Source organism: Musca vetustissima, unplaced genomic scaffold (genome assembly GCF_032173495.1).
Source record: "Musca vetustissima isolate MV318-11 ecotype Yass unplaced genomic scaffold, APGP_CSIRO_Mvet_v1 utg35359, whole genome shotgun sequence".
Classification (NCBI taxonomy): domain Eukaryota; kingdom Metazoa; phylum Arthropoda; class Insecta; order Diptera; family Muscidae; genus Musca; species Musca vetustissima.
The window spans coordinates 12,382-33,062 of record NW_026888038.1 but is presented as its reverse complement, the minus strand read 5'-3'; the positions used below and the strand labels follow the sequence as shown (position 1 = coordinate 33,062).

The following is a 20,681-nucleotide window of genomic DNA, read 5'->3' as shown; positions in this document are numbered from 1 at the left end:
GTCCGATTTTAGGTAAATGGTGCACCAAAGGCCCTATATATCTTTCGATTTGTACGAAATTTGGCACAGCGTACTGAATGGAGTCTAGAATGATGTGTGTTAAGTTTCGTGAAAATCGCTTCAGATTTAGATATAGCTGCCATATATATTTTCGTCCGATTTGGTGTAAACGGTCCCCATATATCTTTCGATTTGCACGAAATTTGGCACAGCGTAATGAATTAAGTCTAGAATGATGTGTGTTAAGTTTCCTGAAAATCGGTTCAGATTTACATATAGCTCTCATATATATTTTCGTCCGATTTTAGGTAAATGGTGCACCAAAGTCCCTATATATCTTTCGATTTGCACGAAATTTGACACAGCGTAATGAATTAGGTCTAGAATGATGTGTGTTAAGTTTCCTGAAAATCGGTTCAGATTTATATATAGCTCTCATATATATTTTCGTCCGATTTTAGGTAAAGGGCGTACCAAAGTCCCTATATATCTTTCGATTTGCACGAAATTTGGTACAGCGTACTGAATGGAGTCTAGAATGATGTGTGTTAAGTTTCCTGAAAATCGCTTCAGATTTAGATATAGCTCCCATATATATTTTCGTCCGATTTAATGTAAATGGTATACCAAAGTCCCTATATATCCTTCGATTTGCACAAAATTTGGCACAGCGTAAGGAATTAGGTCTAGAATGATGTGTGTTAAGTTTCCTGAAAGTCGGTTCAGGTTTAGATATAGCTCCAATATATATTTTCGTCCGATTTTAGGTAAATGGTGTACCAAAGTCCTTATATATCTTTCGATTTGCACGAAATCGGGCACAGCCTAATGATTTAGGTCTAGAATGATGTGTGTTAAGTTTCCTAAAAATCGATTCAGATTTATATATAGCTCCCATATATATTTTCGTCCGATTTGATGTAAACGGTCCCTATATATCTTTCGATTTGCACGAAATTTGGCACAGCGCAAGGAATTAGGTCTAGAATGATGTGTGTTAATTTTCGGGAAAATCGCTTCAGATTTAGATATAGCTCCCATATATATTTGCGTCCGATTTGGTACACCAAAGTCCCTATATATCTTTCGATTTGCACGAAATTTGGCACAGCGTACCAAATTAGGTCTAGAATGATGTGTGTTAAATTCCGTGAAAATCGGTTCAGATTTCGATATAGCTCCCTTATATAGTTTTAATCTAAGGTGTTCTAATCTATTCACATCCCAGGGAAAACAATTTCTAAGCAAATAGAAAACCCCAAGAAGTCATGAAAAATTATCAAAAAGAAAATATTAGAACAATTTTCTATTTTCCTACCTCAAAATTGTCTCCTCTCTCCGCCAAATTTACACTTTCCTTATCTTAACTTTTTATGACCTAATGTGATTGACACAAGATTGTGTTGCTATGTTGTGTCATAAAAAAGGAAAACAAAATCTGATATTGTATCTTCAAAAATTCAATACAAACACATTCACATACATACAAACACACACGAAAGAAAGAAAATTCATTCGATATCTTATTCTTACAGATCAAATTGATTGAATAAAATGAATGACTGACTGACTGAGTGACAGCCGGTTTGGCTGGCTGACATCAACGAAGACATGAAAATGTCTATATACATCGATGTGTGTGTGCGATCAAAACGTATGCCATATGTTTGTCTTTGGTTCGAGAATTTATTATGCCAGACATTTCCGACCATTAAGAAGTCTACAGGAATATTTCGATTTTCGTTTTTCATTTGTGGACTGCATTTTCTCCAGCCACCGGGGCAAAATAGAAGATCCTACCCTTCGTCTCCTCTTCCCGCCACTCTTAAAGTTTTTTTGATTGTCATTTTCTTGGGTGTATATTTTTGGATGCATCCACACCACCACCCCAAAATAATACGAATTTTGTTGTTGTTGATTTTTTGTTTTATTTTTGTAATGGCACAAGCCCTATTCGCCTGTCCGTCCGTATTTTTTGTTTATTTGTCGTTTACCTTTCTCATTCATTATTTCCGTTAAGGAAGTATTTTGTCTGTTTTATATTTATTTACGAGCGCACCTCCACCTTTTTCCTTGAGTATTTCAAGTATCTCATTAAATAGATGTTCGATGTGGAGGATTTGTTGGTGTTGTTGCTGTGTTTGGAGGCTTTCAGACATGACATGTCGAACACTCGATTGCAATTAATAATGTGTGATGTTTTGTGTTTAATGACACGGAGAGATTTAATGGCGGGATTATTTTGGAATAGATCGACATGATGGCGTTGAGAATGAAATGAGTACGTAAACTAAATTTTTAAAATATGCAAGCCTTAGGTTGGATCCCAAAACCCACTCCTTATGTAGGACCTCTCACAACAATATTTAAAAAAGTCCACCTAATGTACGAGCTTTCAAAATAATATTCAATCTAGTAAGGGAAGTAGTGAAGTCGTACGGGGCCGACTACATGATACCCTTCACCACTGTGGGTATATCTACATATGTCTCCTGACAGACTCCGATTTTCGAAAGAACATTGACCGATTTTCAGGAAACTTAACACACGTCGTTCAAGACTCAATTGAGTACACTATACAAAATTTCGTGCAAATCGAAAGTTATATAGGGACTTCGCGGCACTATTTACATAAAATCGGACGAAACTATATACAAGAGCTATATCTAAATCTGAACCGATTTTCACGAAATTTAGCACACATCATTCTGAACCTAATTCATGACGCTGTGCCAAATTTCGTGCAAATCGAAATTTATATAGGGACATCGCGCCACTATTTACATAATATCGGACGAAACTATATACGGAAACTATATATTTATCTGGACCGATTTTCACGAAACTTTGCACACACCATTCTAAACTCAATTCAGTACAATATGCCAAATTTCGTGCAAATCGAAAGATATGTAGGGAAATTGGTGCACCACTAACAATAAATCGGACGAAATTATATATGAGAGCTATATCTAAATCTGAAACGATTTTCTAGAAACTTCACACATATTATTCTAGACCTAATTAATTACGCTGTGCCAAATTTCGTGCACATCGAAAGATATATAGGGACTTTGGTGCCCCATTTACCTTTAATCGGACGAAACTATATATGGGAGCTATATCTAAATCTGAACCGATTTCCACGAAACTTAACATACGTCGTTCAATACTCAATTGAGTACACTATACAAAATTCCGTGCAAATCGAAAGTTATATAGGGACTTCGCGGCACTATTTACATAAAATCGGACGAATGTATATATAGGAGCTATATGTAAATCTGAACCGATTTTCTCGAAACTTGACACACGTCATTTTAGACTCAATTCAGTACACTATACAAAATTTCCGTGCAAATCGAAAGATATATAGGGACTTCGCGCCACTATTTATATAGAATCGGTCGAAATTATATACCGGAGCTATATCAAAATTTGAACCGATTTTCACGAAATTTAATACACATCATTCAGGACCTAATTCAGTACTCTATGCCAAATTTCGTGCAAATCGAAAGATATATAGGGACTTTGCGCCACTATTTACATAAAATCGGATGAAAATATATATGGGAGCTATATCTAAATCTGAACAGATTTTTACGAAATTTAATACACATAATTCGGGACCTAATTCAGTACTCTATGCAAAATTTCGTGCAAATCGAGAGATATATAGGGACTTTGGAGACCCATTTACCTTAAATCGGACGAAAATATATATGGGAGCTATATGGAAATCTGAACCGTTTTTCGAGAAACTTAGCACACATTTTTCTAGACCCAATTCAGTACCCTATGCCAAATTTCGTGCAAATCGAGAGATAAATAGGGTCTTTCTTGACCCATTTCTTGACCCGATTTTCTTCAGTTTCAATAGGGTTCGTCCTTGGGCCAAATAAGTGACTTGTGCCAAATTTCATCCAAATCGGATCATAAATGCGACCTGTACTTTTTGTTTACAATTTAACATGGACAGACGGGCAGACGGACGGACATGCATAAATCGACTCAAAAGGGCATACGTAACTCCTTGTGATAGACCCCAAAAATAATTTTTAAACCAGTGAGCGGAGCAGTATAGTCTGGCGAGGCCGACCATACGATACCCTACAAAACTACCACGGAGTTCTAACATCCTGCGGATGTATATTCCGAGCCTGGACAATATTTCGTGATATTTGCACCCTCTTATCCGATTAGAGGAAATTTAAGCGTTGTTCTTGGCCATAACTGGAACCTCACGGAACATTTCAAAGCGATCAGCGCTATATTTCCGCTCTCTAGTGTGGTAATGGGTTACTAAATAAAAAGTTAGGGTCCATTTGACCCGCTAAATATTGAATGATCTTTATCAAAATTGGCATGCTTAATCTTTGGTCCAATACCCTTCTCCATGTAAAAATTCGCGAAGTTTGGGCCATAATTGCGGCCTCTGGAGCGACCAGAAAACCCGACAAAAATTAAGTATTTGGTCCATTTCATCCCCTAAATATTAACCGATCTTTACCAAAAACATTGGGTCAAACTCATCCTACATGCAAAATTTCGTGAAGATAGGTCCACAACTGTGGCATGTATCGTGTTTATATATATAAACACGATGCACGATAATGGACAGACGGACGGACGGACACACACATGTCTAGATCGACTTAGCTAGTCGAGATATGACGATCGGTATACTTAAAGGTGGGTCTATGACCAATATTTCGCGGCGTTACAAACTCTTGGGGCTGCACAAAGCTATAATACCCTGATAACATAGTTGTGTAGGGTATAAAAATCCACGCCTTGTGGTAGGCCCTTAAAAATATTTTTTTTATAAAATTCATGCCTTATGTAGGGCTCTTAAGAATAATTTTTAAAAAATCACAAGGCGTGGACCCTTAAAAATAAGTAGACCCTTAAAAATAATTTTCATAAAATCAATGCCTTATGGCAGTCTACAAAAAAATAACTTTTCAAAAAAATCAACGCCTTAAAATATTTGTATTTATTTCCCAAAATCATTTTCCTCTTGGCGCATATTTCGTATTTGCTTGTTAAGACCTCTTCTTATTTTTGTGTTCGCCATTGGATATTTATGTAAGATTGTTCCCATTCATTCTATTATGAACTATTTATCTTTTAGTTCATATGTTCAGGGCAGCAGCAGCTATCTAGGACTGTTCGGATGGGCTGCCTATTTGTCCGGCCGTCCCATCTGTTTGTTCCATATAGAATTTCGTTTCTCGATTTTTTCATATCTTTATTTTATTTTTTCGGGGTGCTTGCACTCTGTTGATTTTCAAAAAAACAACAACAACAAGAATATCAACAACCCAAAAAATGTTGTTGTTGTTGTTGTTATTATTCTTGTTGCTGTTGTTGCAATATTTACACTATAATCTGGCTCATGTTGTGACCGCTTTTTTGTTGTTGTTGCTCGGTTGTTGTACATTTCTATGGCCCATAGAAAAAATGTCTGGTAGCACTAATATGTGTTGACTTGCAGGCAAACATATGTACATGTAGACACGCACACACACATACGTATTTACAACTACATATGTACGGACATATATTAGAGTAGGATGTTTTTATTATTATTTCAGTTGAGATTAGTTTCAGAGCTAATAATGTTTGCCTACACAGCGTGCTGGCTGGTTGGTTGGCAGGCAGTCAGGCTGACGGACTGACGTGCCTATCTCTGCCAAATTCAATATTTACCCAAAGTGTCGTTGTTATTGTTGTTCGTTTTCCTTCGTTTAGTTTTTGGTTTCCTTTTCATAAATTCAATACCCTTGAAAATTTTTTGCTTCTTCATGGTTGTTATGATTTCTCAATACCACCCTACATGGTAGCCGCAACAGCAGGATATATTGAGCGCCAGCGCCAAAACGCTGCGTGAACAATCATGATTTTTGAAATTGAAGGATAACAAAAATAATATTTTTTCTTGGAAAATGATTTTTTTCTTAAATATGAGATAGACTTCATAAATTTCCGAGACTTTTGTAGGACCTTTAAAAATAATTTTCAAAAAATCCACGCCTTGTAGTAGACCCCTACAATTTTTTTTAAACCCACACCTAGTGGAAGACCAGAGAAAACATATTTTGAAAAATCAACGTCTTGTGGAAGACCAGAGAAAATATTTTTTTTAAATCCAATCCCGTCTTTGAAGTGGAAATTTTCAATTCCCATATCAATCAATCTTCATCAGAACAAAATCTAATCAAATATTTATTTTAGTTTTTTTTTCTTAAAAAATAAATTCAGTTTTTAACACGTTCTTTGTTTTTTAGTTCTTTATTTTGGTTTCCAAAATTCTTTCATCATTTATGACTTTAAATCAATTTTCGTTTCGTTCACCTTATCAGCATTCCGTGATAAGTTCTCTTCTACGTCTCTATAATTTGATTATTCGCGCCTCAATGATTTTGTAATAAAACCAAAGTGTTAATCTTTTTTATTTATTTATTTATTTTTTTTTTTTGAAAACAATTGATTGTGGAGCAATAAAAGAAAATGAAATAAAATTATAAACGTGAGGGCGATAAGCCACAACAGTTTATGGCAACAACAATAACAACAAAAATAAATATTTACTTTGTAAAAGGAGGGTTATGCCTGGGTTTGATAATTGATTATTGTGATTGTAATACTGATGGATTTCGTCATAGGTTTCAAAATAATAATAATAATCTCAAAATCGATATAAATATTACTAATATTGTAAATCAAAAATTAGTAAGGAAAGTAGTAAAGTCGGACGGGGCCCGACTATGTGATACCCTTCACCTGAACCGATTTTCACGAAACTTAGTACACATCATTCTAGCCTTAATATAGTACGCTGTGCCAAATTTCGTGCACATCGAAACATATTTAGGGACTTTGGTCCACCATTTACCTTAAATCGGACGAAAATATATATGGGAGCTATATCTAAATCTGAACCGATTTTCACGAAACTTGGCAGACATCACTCTAGGCTCAATTCAATACGTTATGCCAAATTTCGTGCACATCGAAGCATATTTAGGGACTTTGGTCCACCATTTACCTTAAATCGGACGAAAATATATATGGGAGCTATATCTAAATCTGAACCGATTTTCACGAAACTTGGCAGACATCATTCTAGGCTCAGTTCAGTACGTTATGCCAAATTTCGTGCGAATCGAAAGATATAAAGGGACTTTGGTCCACCATTTACCTTAAATCGAACGAAAATATATATGGGAGCTATATCAAAATCTGAACCGATTTTCACGAAACTTGGCAGACATCATTCTAGGCTCAGTTCAGTACGTTATGCCAAATTTCGTGCGAATCGAAAGATATATAGGGACTTTGGTCCACCATTTACCTTAAATCGGACGAAAATATATGGGAGCTATATCTAAATCTGGACCGATTTTCATGAAACTTGGCAGACATCATTCTAGGCTCAGTTCAGTACGTTATGCCAAATTTCGTGCGAATCGAAAGATATAAAGGGACTTTGGTCCACCATTTACCTTAAATCGGACGAAAATATATATGGGAGCTATAACTAAATATGGACAGATTTTCACGAAACTTGGCAGACATCATTCTAGGCTCAATTCAGTACACTGTGTCAAATTTCGTGCAAATCGAAAGATATAAAGGGACTTTAGTGCACCATTTACTTTAAATCGGACGAAAATATATATGGGAGCTATATCTTAATCTGGACCGATTTTCAGGAAACTTGGCACTCATTATTCTAGGCATAATTCAGTACACTATGCCAAATTTCGTGCAAATCGAAAGATATAAAGGGACTTTGGTGCACCATTTACCTTAAATCGGAGGGAACTATATATGGGAGATATATCTAAATCTGAACCGATTTTCACGAAACTTGCCACTCATCATTCTAGGCTTAATTCAGTGCTGTACTAAATTTCATTCAAATCGAAATATACATATTGACTTTGGTGCACCATTTACTTACATTAAATCGGACGAAAATATATATGGGAGCTATATCTAAATCTGGACCGATTTTCAGGAAACTTAATACACGTCATTCTAGGCCTTAATCATTAGGCAGTGCCAAATTTTGTGAAAATCGAAGGATATATAGGGACTTTGGTGCACCATTCACATTAAATCGGACGGAAATATATATGGGAGCTATATTTAAATCTGAACCGATTTTCTCCAATTTCAACAGGGTTCGTCCTTGGGCCAAACAAATGGGCTGTGTCAAATTTCATCCAATTCGGATCATAAATGCGGCCTGTACTTTGCTCACAAAAATACATGGACGGAAAGACGGACACGCATAAATCGACTCCGAAAGTGATTCTATACATATTCTCAAAAGGAACCATGGGTCTATATCGATTCTTTTTGCCTGTTACAAACACATGCACATAGAAGACATAATACCCTGTACCACAGTGTGGTGAAGGGTATAAAAATTGGGGTCCAATATGAGGCCTGAATTTAAAAAAAATATTTTTGAGGTCCAAAAAAATTCGACTTTTTTTAATTTTTTTCAAGTAGAAAATTAAAAAAAATCAGTAAGCAAATATTTTTTCAATTTTTTTTAAAAAATATATATTTAAGGAAAAAAAAATATATATTTTGAAAAAGAAAAAAAATTTGGATTTTTGTTATAAAAAAAAACATTTTTCAGGATGAAAATAGTTTTCGAAATTTGCAAAGAAATGGAAGAAAACATTTTTTATAAAAATTATTTCATTTTGTATTTCATCCTGTTGCGAAATTTTGAAAATCGATAGTTGCAACTATCCTGCCGTATCCTGAAAGGTGTTTTAATTTTCAAATTCCATTTGTCCTCTCGTCCTTTTTTTGTTTTGCCTTCTTATCACCTGCCCATTTACAATTCCGGCCATGTGTTGATTATCCATCCATCGACAGCCACTTTGGTGCGCCATAGCACCATCATCAGGTCGACTTTTGCCGCGTGTGCTATAAGGAAGGGAAAGAAAAATTTCCTTATGGCTGAGTTTGACATAGAACAGATCATCATTTTGGTGTCTTCGTTATTGTTGTTTTTGTTTTGGCTGCAGTTTTTCTTTTGAATTTTCTTCCGTCGTTTTATTTGATTTGTTACAACAACAACAGCAACCACATCAACAAGGAGCAGGAAAATAAGAAGACGTCGAAGAACACCAACATTTATTGACAATACGTAAATGTTTGGAATGAAATTTTGTTGTTTGCCTGTCGGCTCGTCGATTATTTGCCTGCCAGGCTGGCACACACACACACTGCATATCTTCGTCGGATACTTCTTCTTGTTGTTTTTGTTATTTTAGATGCAGGCCACTCTATTCTAGACAAGATATGATTATTTGTTGGTGTTGTTGTTGCTCTTGTTTGCCTTTACAGCTGATGTGAATGGTAGAACTGCTGCTGCTTGATGATGATATTGAATGGTTGGTGCATGTGTGTGTGTTTGGTGTAACTTATCAGGCATGTATGGACGACCGACCGGCCGATCGGTCTGCCTGCCTGCCTGAGCCAGCCGGCAGGCTATCTTTTCTTGCCTCTCGGTTTTTACCTAGGCCCTTTTACAGCCTAAATGAGAGGGTGCCCGTTTACAATTCAGTTGCACGTTGTCGCTCCAAGAGTGTGCACGCACACACACCGTATCGAGGGTGACGTCTCTGTTAATGCTTTTTGAGTCACTAAGAATTAAGAACGCGAGCTAAGAAGTACTACGGATACGATAATACAAAATAAAATTTATTTAAAAAAAAATAAAATTTTTATAAAGACATTGTTACCCTGTAAACCATAAAAAATGGTTGCGGGCAATGTTGCAACGGCCCTATCCAATAATCCTTTGAAAATCTCATTTTCGGTAAGATTTCGTTAACGGAAGTGCAGTGTCCAATTTCATTGTGGAAATTAGATATATATATGTATGAGTGTGTGTGTATTTGTGAATGGTGTTATTTTCTATGGAAAAGTGTTTTTTGATTTATGCATGACACATGTTGCATATGGAAGTACCTGGGCCCCTTGAAAATTATGAACACATGGAATAAATTAATTTTTTTGAAAGAAAAACTAATTTTGAAAAAAAATATTGAAATTTAAAAAAATGAACTGAAGAAAAATTAAAATTTAGATGTCAAAAAAATAATACAAAAATGGAAAAATTATTTTTTTTTTATTTTTTTTTCTTTTTGGAAAAAAATGGAAAATGGAATGTTGAAAATTTGAATAAAATAATGTGCGATCTGAAAAAAATAAAATTAAAATTTTATGAAAATTTAACAATTTTTATGGGAAATATTGAAAGTTTGTTGTGTAAAAGTTATAAAGAATTTGGAAAATTAAAAAAATATTTTATAAAAAATATGAAAATTAAAAAAAATATGAAAATTAAAAAAAAAATAAGGAAAATTTTGAGAAATTAAAAAAAAACTTTTTGAAAATATTGAAAAAAATTGTGAATAATTTGAATAAATTTGTATTGAACTAGAAAATAAAATAAAATTTTAAATTGGATAAAAAATTTGAAATATAACTTAAACTTAAAAAAATAATGTTTGAAATGAAAAAAACGTAATAAAATATAAACTGAAATCTCGAAAAATGGATTTGTATAAAAAAGTTGAAGATATACCGCACATTTCATAAAAAGGCTATACATTTAATTATAAATATTGAATTCTGATATTATTTCAATTAAAAAAAATTATTAAAAAAAATTAATTTTTTTGAAAAAAAATTGTTTCATAATAAAAATTAATTAAAAAATCTATTTGTATCTATATCGAAAACGTTCTGGAATGAAGTTTTTCTACAACAAGAATCTATTACGTCAAATTAAGGGCACTTATATGTGAAAATTCGATTAAAACTTCAAGAATAACATAATTGGGAAGGAAAACGCCCCAAAGGTGCTATGTCAGAACATAAACTGAAGTCGATTTTTTTTTTTTTTTTGAAATATTTTTTCCGCTCTCCAAGAACCAGAAGTACCAAATTACAACCACTTCAGTAAAAAATACGGCTAAAGCATTCAAAATGGCTTAATCGTTATTTGGAGGTTCCTGTCAACACTGGAACGTATTTCAAAAATTCTTTGGGGAAATTTCCGCAAAAATTTTAAAATTTTTAAATTTTAAATCTTCCGCTAAAATGTGTTCTAACCCACAAGAAGTCGGAATGCCAAATTACAACTCCTTCGGTCAGAAAATGTGACGAAAACCCTGAAAATACCGAAATTAGATCGTGACCTTCTTATGGGGCCAAATCAAAATATCGTGGTTTCGGTCAACACAATAACTTACTTCGAAAAATCTGTAGAAACGATTACGCAAAAATTGTAAAAATTCGAAAAATGCCGAGGAACCTTTATGTGGTGGATATATCAAAAACATGGACCTCTGCTGTAAATCTTCCGTTTAAATGTATTCTAACCCACAAGAAGCCGGGAAGACAAATTTCAGCTCCTTCGGTTAGAAAATGTGACGGAAACCCCTCAAAATACTGAAATTAGATCGGGACCTTCTCATGGTGCTAAATCAAAATATCGACCCATGTTGATAATATTATGTATAGGTGTATGTCAGCCTTCAAGAAACCTTTACACCAAATTACAGCTACATCGGTGGGAGAATGTGACTAAATTCTTCAAAATACGAAAAATTGATGGAGCTATACCAAAGGGGAGTTATACCAAAAGGATGACCGATATTAATAATTTTTGCTGGGAGGATTTATCATCCCATGATAACCTGAAAAATCTAATTTTAATTAAATCGATTGAAAACCCGTATTAAAAATTTCAAAAATACTAAAATTTTGGAGGTACCGTTATATGGAGGCTAGCCGGAAACTTGGGCCAATATTGCAAATTTTTGATAGGAAGATAAAATAGGAAGATAAATACAAAATACCAAATTACAGCCAATTCGGTTGAAAATCGTACTAAAAATTCGTAAAATATCCAAGTTTTGGAGGTTATGTTATATGAGGGCTACCCTATAATGCATTAATGATAATTTTTGTTAGGGAGATTTTCTATTTAATGATTATTCAAAATATGAAATTACAGTCAATTTGGTTGCGACACATGTCCAAGCTCCCCAAATTACAGAAATTTTCGAGGTACCCTAATATGGGAGCTAACCTAAAAAGTTGATCAATATTAATAATTGTTGGTAGGAAAACTTTCTATACAACGAGAACCCAAAATATAAATTTATAATCAATTAGATTGTAAATTGAACCCAAGCTCCCCAAATTACCGAAGTTTGTAAGGTACCCTAATATCGGAGCTACTCTAAAAACTTGACCAAAATTAATAATTTTTGTTAGAAAGATTTTCTACCCAACGAAAACCCAAAATGCCAAATTATAGACAATTTGAATGTAAAGTGAACCCAAGCTCCCCAGAACCCCGAAATTTAGGTGATACCCTTATATGGGAGCTGCCATAAAAAATTGACCAATATTAATAAATTTTGATAGGGACATTTTTGTAATGTGTGAGTAAAATTCTAAAGCTCTATCTTTAATATTGCGAGCTCTATAGTGGTTTCGACAGAGAATCAGACGGACACTGATAAATCGACAAAGAATTTTATTACGATCAAGAATATATGCATTCCTTATGGGGTTTTCCGGTAATTATTTGCAAATGGAATACCACATTGAATATACGTTCCACCACCTTCACCTGGAGGTTATTAAAAATATTCATATACGTGGTGATGACGTCACTCCAAATAATTAAATCATCAGCCCATTCTGAACCCATTTTCTTGGCATATTCCAGACCATATGTTTGTTGATCGATCCATTATGATTCCTTTGAAAGATATTTCCCCAGTAAAATAATGAATGTTTGCATGGTCTCAAAGAAGATTATTCAGAAGTGGCAATCATTTACCGATAATTTTAATAAACCCTTTGAATCTGAGCAAAAATCTGGCAAGGGAGTTGATGACCTCCGCATAACAAATCACTATCGAAAAAGCAAACATTTTTTTGATGGAAAATGTTCTCCAAATCCACATGTAAAAAATCGAATAAAAATAAATTGTGAGGCCAAAGGGGCTGTATTTTGACTTTTCCGAATTTCTGAATAGAAGTCTCGAAAAACATGTTCCATGTAGGTTCATTTTTGCGATAACGTTCGATTTAAGGTGTATTGAAAGTCCCATCTCTATTTTCTAAACGAAGTCGCTGTTGTTTGGAACATTGGGGTCTCAGAGCATACTGTCGTCTTCTAGAGGAACATTTTAAATGTCCTAGTCAGATTTCAGATGCGTTGACAGTTATTTAAAATTTCAGACTCTCGTAGAATACAAAAAAATATCCACGAAGAAAATCTCCATGAAACTATGGGTCCTCAGAGGGATAAAAACCTTATCAAAAAGCTGGTCATTTTACGAAGTGCAGAAAATTCAGGAAATTCTATCCTGAAGGAAGTAAAGTCTGGGTCTTCAAAGGTATAAGAAAATCTTCTAAAGGTTAAAAATTAATTTTTAAGGTATATTTTTTAGAGCGAAGAATCTGTGGTTTGGTCACCACTCACTATCCCGTTTATATGAGAATTTACAAGAAAGTGGTATACATTCTCCTGTAAAGGGGAGAAAGTGAGAGGTCACCAAACCTCAGACACTTCGATCTAAAAAAATATAACTAGAACCTTCAAAATTAAAATTTTACATTTAGAAGTTTTTCATATCCCTTCGAGGACCCAGAATTTATCTATTCAGGATAAAATGTCCTGAATTTCCTGCACTTTGTAAAATGTCCGGCTTTTTGACGACTCTTCTCACCAGTTACCTGGGATTTGAATGGGAAATTCCTGCAGGTTGTTGATAATGTTGATTCTCTTGAAATTGGAAAGACCTTATCATAGCGATTAATTTCCCATTTAAACTAGTTCCACCTGCAAGGAATTACCCGCATATTAACACATCCCTATAAAAATTGGCGTATTCACGTGGTTTTTGTTGTTGTCCATTATTCGATTCGGAATCCCCCTCTACCCATTATCTGTTTAATATATATTCGAACATGTTCTTCCTGACACAAACAAAAAATATTTTCATTCTTATTTAATTTAGTAAAAAGACTAGTGCAGTGACTAATTTCCCTAAAAAATCAGTGATTCATCACGGTGTCTGCTGTCTTTGCAAATTACACGAGGTGTCTGCTAAAGGCAAAAAGCATGCCACTGAAGAAAAACCAGCGCCATTTCTGGGTGACGTCGTCTAATTCCCTTTGAAAAATGCCTTTAGAAATTGAATCTTTAGTTTTTTTTTCGATTTGTTTTTGTCTTCGTCAAATTGGAACAATTTTTGTAAGAGATAATCCAACAACAACAACAATGTAAACAATTTTGAACTTTTGCTCTTTTCATTGGCCAACACAAAAAAAAGAAAGGTCAAAAGGATTTTGGGAATATGGCCAATTGATGGGCCATCAAACACACAAATATACTCATAGGTGTTATGGTTGTTTCAGAATATGATGAATCAGAATCTTAGGAGATGGAAATAAATATATCGGAAAAATGGGTAATGGATTTTTAAAAAAAAAATATTTTTTAAGGTCTAAGGTCCTAACGCGGGAATTTTTTAAAAAATAATTTTTAAAAGTCTATCCTAAGGCGTAGATTTTGTAAAAATTATTTTTAAGGTCTATCCAAAGCCGCGGATTTGTTAAAAATTATTTTTAGGGTCTATCTTAAGGCGTGGACTTGTTAAAAATTATTTTTTAAGGTCTATCCTAAGGCTTGGATTCTTAAGGCGTGGATTTTTTAAAACTTATTTTTAAGGTCTATCCTAAGGCGTGGACTTGTTAAAAATTAATTTTTAAGGTCTATCCTAAGGCGTGGGCTTGTTAAAAATTATTTTTTGAGGCCTATCCTAAGGCGTGGACTTGTTAAAAATTATTTTTTAAGGTCTATCCTAAGGCGTGGATTTGTTAAAAATTATTTTTAAGGTCTATCCTAAGGTGCAGATTTGTTAAAAATCATTTTTTAAGGTCTATCCTAAGGCGTGGACTTGTTAAAAATTATTTTTTAAGGTCTATCCTAAGGCGCGGATATGTTAAAAATTATTTTTTAAGGTCTATCCTAAGGCGCGAATTTGTTAAAAATTATTTTTTAGGGTCTATCCTAAGGCTTGGATTTTTAAGGTCTATCTTAAGGCGCGGATTTGTTAAAAAATATTTTTAAAGGTCTATTCTTTTTAAAGCCTATCCTAAGGCGTGGATTTTAAAAAATATTTTTAAAGACTTTCCTAAGGCGCGGATTTTTTTTTAAATATTATATAAAAATTGGCAACACATTGAACGACTTCTTAAATTTTCCTATAAGGATTCGACTTCAATGCTTCTTTTTCCTTCTGACCCTGATTAGAAAAAAAAAAAAAACAAACCGGCAACATGAAAATTCTCGATTTTAAACAAAATCCATTTAAAATGAAAATAAATCCCATGACGGAAGATACCAGGACCGGAGCAAGTGCAGCCGCTGCCACAGCAGCCGCCAATGGTGTTGCTGGCGGCGCTGGTGGTGGCAGAAGTTGTTTTCGGGCACGCTTTGTGTTTCGATGGAAGACTTGGGTAGTAAAAATAAAACACTTCCTGTACCCTAAAATAAAAAAAATCCCATATAAAATTTAACCCCTCATAAAATCTACCGATTTTTTTTATAAACTTTACTAATTCCTCTCTTTTTATTTACAGGCCGAACTTGCTGATGTCTTACGCAAACGACGCAATCGTCCCGATGCCTCCGATGAAGATTTGGGCTTGCCACGCAGTCCAGCCTCGCCACAGCGACGTGTTGTGGCCAAAACTGGCGGCAGCAACAACAATGGAATTGGTGGCGGTATTGGAGGTGGCATGGCCTCATCATCATCGCTGCGTACCCACCATAAACAGTCATCAATGGAGAAACAAAGTGAAAATTCTTCCTTGAGCCTGTTGAGCATGAACAGCAGTGTTGAGGGTGAAGAAATGATGGTCACCTCCACCGCCAATAATTCAACATCATCAACAACAGAAATTGTACAAGAACGTTCAAGATATTCACGATCATCGACAATGTCGAGTATTTCAATGTCATCGGATATTTTGCGGCATCGTGAAAGTTCCTCACTACTAAGTGGTGGAGATGAAGTGGATTTATTTTCTTCGGACTGGCAACGTTTGTCACATTCGGCTGCCAAGCATAAAATGGCAATTCGACCGGCTAAGAAGAAGGGTGGCCCCAGCCGACAGCATAGAAGGACATTGGAGGTGAGTGGAGAAGAGTATAAAAATGTATTTTTAAAAATAAAAATATTTTCTAGAGCCTACACTAAGGCTTGGGTTTTTAGACAATATTTTCCAGAGCTCACTCTAAGGCGTAGATTTTTAATTAATATTTTCCAGAGCCTACTGTAAGGCGTGGATTTTTAATTAATATTTCCCAGAGCCTACTCTAAGGCGTGGATTTTTAATTAATATTTTCCAGAGCCTACTCTAAGGCGTAGATTTTTAATTATTATTTTCCAGAGCCTACACTAAGGCTTGGGTTTTTAGACAATATTTTCCAGAGCCTACTCTAAGGCGAGGATTTTTAAAAAATATTTTCCAGAGCCTACTCTAAGGCGTGGATTTTTAAGCAATATTTTCCAGAGCCTACACTAAGGCGTGGATTTTTAAACAAAACATTTTCCAGAGCCTATCCTAGGTGTTAAAAAATCCACGCCTTCTGGTAGACCTTAGAAAATAAATTTTAAATAGTCCTGCAGACATTTTTTCGTATTTTTATTAATTTTCTCTTTTTTTCCAGACTTCCATACCGGAGGCCAATGAGGAGCTATCGAAATTGACCAACAAAAAGTTATTGGATATTAAAGGTAAGTCAAATCCGATTCGCCATTTGGAATCCAATTTTAATACTTCTCTCTCTCCTTCAGATTTGGATAACAAAGCCAAGACACGTTCTCTCCCACCGGGTGTTAATCCTGCCAAAATTATGGAAGAACAACAACTACACACTGCCTATAAGGAATCAACAACAACAACCAAATCCTCAGCTATGGCAACAACAAAAACTAAAACTGCAACAACATCAAATCAACAACAACAAACTACGACCACGAGTTCGAGCTCAACGAATAATCTATTCGGTTTTCGTTCATTGTCTTCGAAGGCCTCGTCATTGTTTGAAGCCAAAGAAACTGCTTCCACGACCACCTCCACCTCTTCCACCTCTGCTGTGGCTTCTTCGGTGGTAATGGAGGAAAAGAAATTGGTGAAATCGGAGGAACCTGTTGTCGAGGAATCTGGCTTCTTGAGACGTTTAATGCATCGCAATTCGAAACGTTCCATTGCCAAGGCAAATGCTGGAGATGATGTGGAGCAGGTGGATGCGGCCAGCAAACCCAATGAACCAAAGAAATTACAAATTGGAAATTCCAATCATACGGAATCTAAGGCCTCATCGGCATATACATCCTCCTCCTCGTCATCGTCCTCCTTTGTCCAGGACGTAACCCAAAGTGAATTCTCCTATATCAGTTCACCGGTCAAGATCAGCAAAATGGAAGAGCATAGCCGCGAGCTGAAAAAATTGGAGACAATAAGTGACAGCAGGACTGCAAACTTTAGTCCCATCTCAAGTAGTCAGCATCATGAAACCATTAAGGAAGAGAAAATAGTGGAAGAGGTGGTGAATGTCAAACCCAAAACTGGACCTGCCTCTCGGCAACGTTACATGCCCCAAAATATTAGCAATGAAAATCTAAAGGCCTCAGAACAAATGGGTTCACGGGAATCGATACTAAGTAAATCTTCCGCCAATGAGGTGTTCCAATCCACCTCCATTATACGGGAGATTACCAAACAACAGCAGCAACAACAGTCGAGTCCCATGGTGATTTCTCCCTCTAAGGCCGATCATCATTTCGAAAAGAAACCGAAAATTGTGGGCCTTTCGGCTTTCCAACAGAAAATATCCAAATCGAATGAGTCCTTTGGCCGTAATTCGAATGTTTCCAGTACCACCTCGTTAAATCAACAAAATAGTGGTTCCATGGAAACCCAGGAGATCGGGGATGGGGAGGAATTGGAGTTATGTGCCCCCGTGCGGGCCCAAATCTATGAGCAGAAATCACGCAAGTCGGTAGAAAAATCCAAAAGTTTCCGGGCCTATGGTGAGGAAAAGCCTAGCATTACCCCAGTCCATAATAATATGCCCAGTCTACCGGATTTGAGTTTGAATTTGAGGGTACCCTATTACAAGGAATTTGAGACCCGCGAAAGCAAACAAGAGGAGTCGTATTTTGAAAAGGTCTCCAAAGTTTCCGTGACCTCACCCTCCACAACCTCTACGACCTCAAGTCGCCACATCCAAGAGGCGGAGAATAACATCGACATGATGGTCACCTCCCCATTCATAAGTGTTATACGCAAATCCGCCAATTTCTGTGAGCAGTCGGAAAAAATGGAAATCGTCAAACCGGTCCGACCCTCCGTTTTGGCCTTGAAAAAGGAGAAATCCCTGAGTGAGGATAATGTCCTAAATTCCCCCAGTACGGCCAATGTTACGCTAAGGGAAAAGGTTCTGCCAAAACAAAATCTGAATTTCACCACAAGTTCCAGCAGTGGTCAATTGGATCAGGAAAGGAAATCGGCTCCAAATCCTTCGGTTAGCAAACCAGCCAATGGTTTTAGAAGTAACTCTACTAGGCGTTCCTCAAGTGTGGTGGCGGATTCCACAGAAAATCAAAAATCCTCTGTACCGGAATTTATGAAAATCCAATTGAATCGTGTGGATCCTATGCGTACCTCCAAGACCCATGTGGTGTTGGCGAAAAATGTCAAGGAGACTACAAGCCAAGGGGGCGTGTCACGTGAATCTACACCCGATAAGGAAGATGATTTCCGCCGTTTGAGTTCGGAAAGTGTGGATATCAATGAACGTTCCTCCCCGGAAATGGAGAAACGTTTTCCCTTGGTCTATCATGAGGCCATTAATAAACAAGCCAAATTGCAGTTGGGTCTGCCACCCAAGAGTCCCATCAAGAAGACCACCTCGACCACCCCCTGCGGCATGGCCATATCAAATGTTCTCATCACGAATTCACCAAGTATAAATTTCCCCAACACACCCACCACACCACCCACTCCTACCATTAATGAAAAGGATAGCAAGGCGGACTTGGAGTCGCAATTCAAAATGCCTGAGATCAAATCCCCTGAAACCAATACAAATTCCCTTTCGCTGCAGGAACGTCGACGTCTCTTTATGTCCGAGGAGAAAACAAAGTTGGAAAAGAAAGTCGAAGAATTGAAATATGAAAGGAAGCGTTCCATCAATGAAGAGTTGGCCCGCAAAACTGTGATTAAATCCGAATCCATGGAAGAACGAGAGACCACCACCTCCTGCTCTCCCACCTCCATGGAAAATGGGGTAATTTTGCGTAAGAAATCCTTTGCCTCTTCCGCATCACATCTTTCGCTGAATGGTGGCAGTTCGCTGAGTAGCAGCAACAACAATAGCTGTTCAAATTTGAGCCATAAGTCCACAGATCCCACACCGGAGTTGATGAAGGTCTTCGCTAGGAGGTCGCTGAAAATCAAGGATGAGGATTTGGATAAAATGTTGAATAATGGCAGTAATACACCTCCCACCTCCCTTTCCAATAAGAAATTTTCATTGGGTAGCAATAACACCTCGACCTGTTCCACCTCCTCCAGCAGCAACAACAACAACAATCCCAGTGTGGACAGTGATAAGGAAAATCAATCTGCCAGTGAAGAGAAATTGGATAAGCTGAGTAAATTGGAACCCGAATCGAAAATCTCCTCCAATAGCACCTCCACAGTGATTAACAATCAAAGGAATTCCTTGGCGGATTTCAGGCAAAACTCACACAAAATATCGTCTTCAGGTTTGAGCCTGAACAACAATCATCAGCACCATCAGCCACAGCAGCAAATCACCTCACCCAGTATTGTAAATCAAAATCAACAGAACAACAACAACAGCAAGAACTTTTTACCACCCATTAAAATTGCCGGATTTAGGCATGTCTCCATGCCCAATAGCAATAACAACAATAGCATCTCCTCCCCCGGCAAATCCACAACCCTGGAAAGGCCCAGCACGAAACTCAATGAAACGAAAACCGAATCGACGATGACGACGAATGGTAGCAGCAACAGCAGCACCACAACTTATCCTCTCATCAGTAAGACCATTGAACGATCAGCCACAGTGGGAGAATTTAAGGGCATACATCAGCGTCGGGCCGAGTGGGAGCAAAGAGCCAAGGAGGCTTTAAAATAGATTTCAAAAAATGAGAAACTGAATTTTTAAAAATTTAAATACTCATTAAAAAAAATTTTAAAATTAGCACCCCCTCCCCCGTAACAACACCCTCTAAGTAGCTCTTATAGTTTAAAGCTCTCTGAGAATTTTTAGCAATCCAACCAACTAACCCCAAACAAAGCTTAGAAAGTTTTACCTGCAAACCGAAGCTTGATTTGTAATATAGAGAAAAAATTGCAAGATTTTGAAAAAAAAAATATAAATATATGAAAATCAGTAAATGGCCAAAAAACTATTATAAACTAATACTTAATATTAAGTTTTAAATAATTAACAAAAAAATTAAAAAATTAAGGAAAACAAAATATTTTATTTAATAAAACAAAGA

At 36.1% G+C, this 20,681-nt stretch overlaps 1 protein-coding gene across 1 annotated transcript in view; it reads left to right on the top strand.

The window, feature by feature from the left end:
• The window catches only part of LOC133335871 (serine-rich adhesin for platelets-like), a 49,322-nt gene extending 29,005 nt beyond the window's left edge, over positions 1 to 20,317 (top strand). The window contains exons 4-7 of the mRNA XM_061544163.1: positions 15,713 to 16,269; positions 16,808 to 16,874; positions 16,935 to 17,074; positions 17,117 to 20,317. Coding sequence (XP_061400147.1) covers positions 15,713 to 16,269; positions 16,808 to 16,874; positions 16,935 to 17,074; positions 17,117 to 20,311 — 3,959 coding nt within the window. The 3' untranslated portion in view covers positions 20,312 to 20,317. The remainder of the gene's footprint in view (positions 1 to 15,712; positions 16,270 to 16,807; positions 16,875 to 16,934; positions 17,075 to 17,116) is intronic.
• The last annotated feature ends 364 nt before the right edge of the window (positions 20,318 to 20,681 follow it).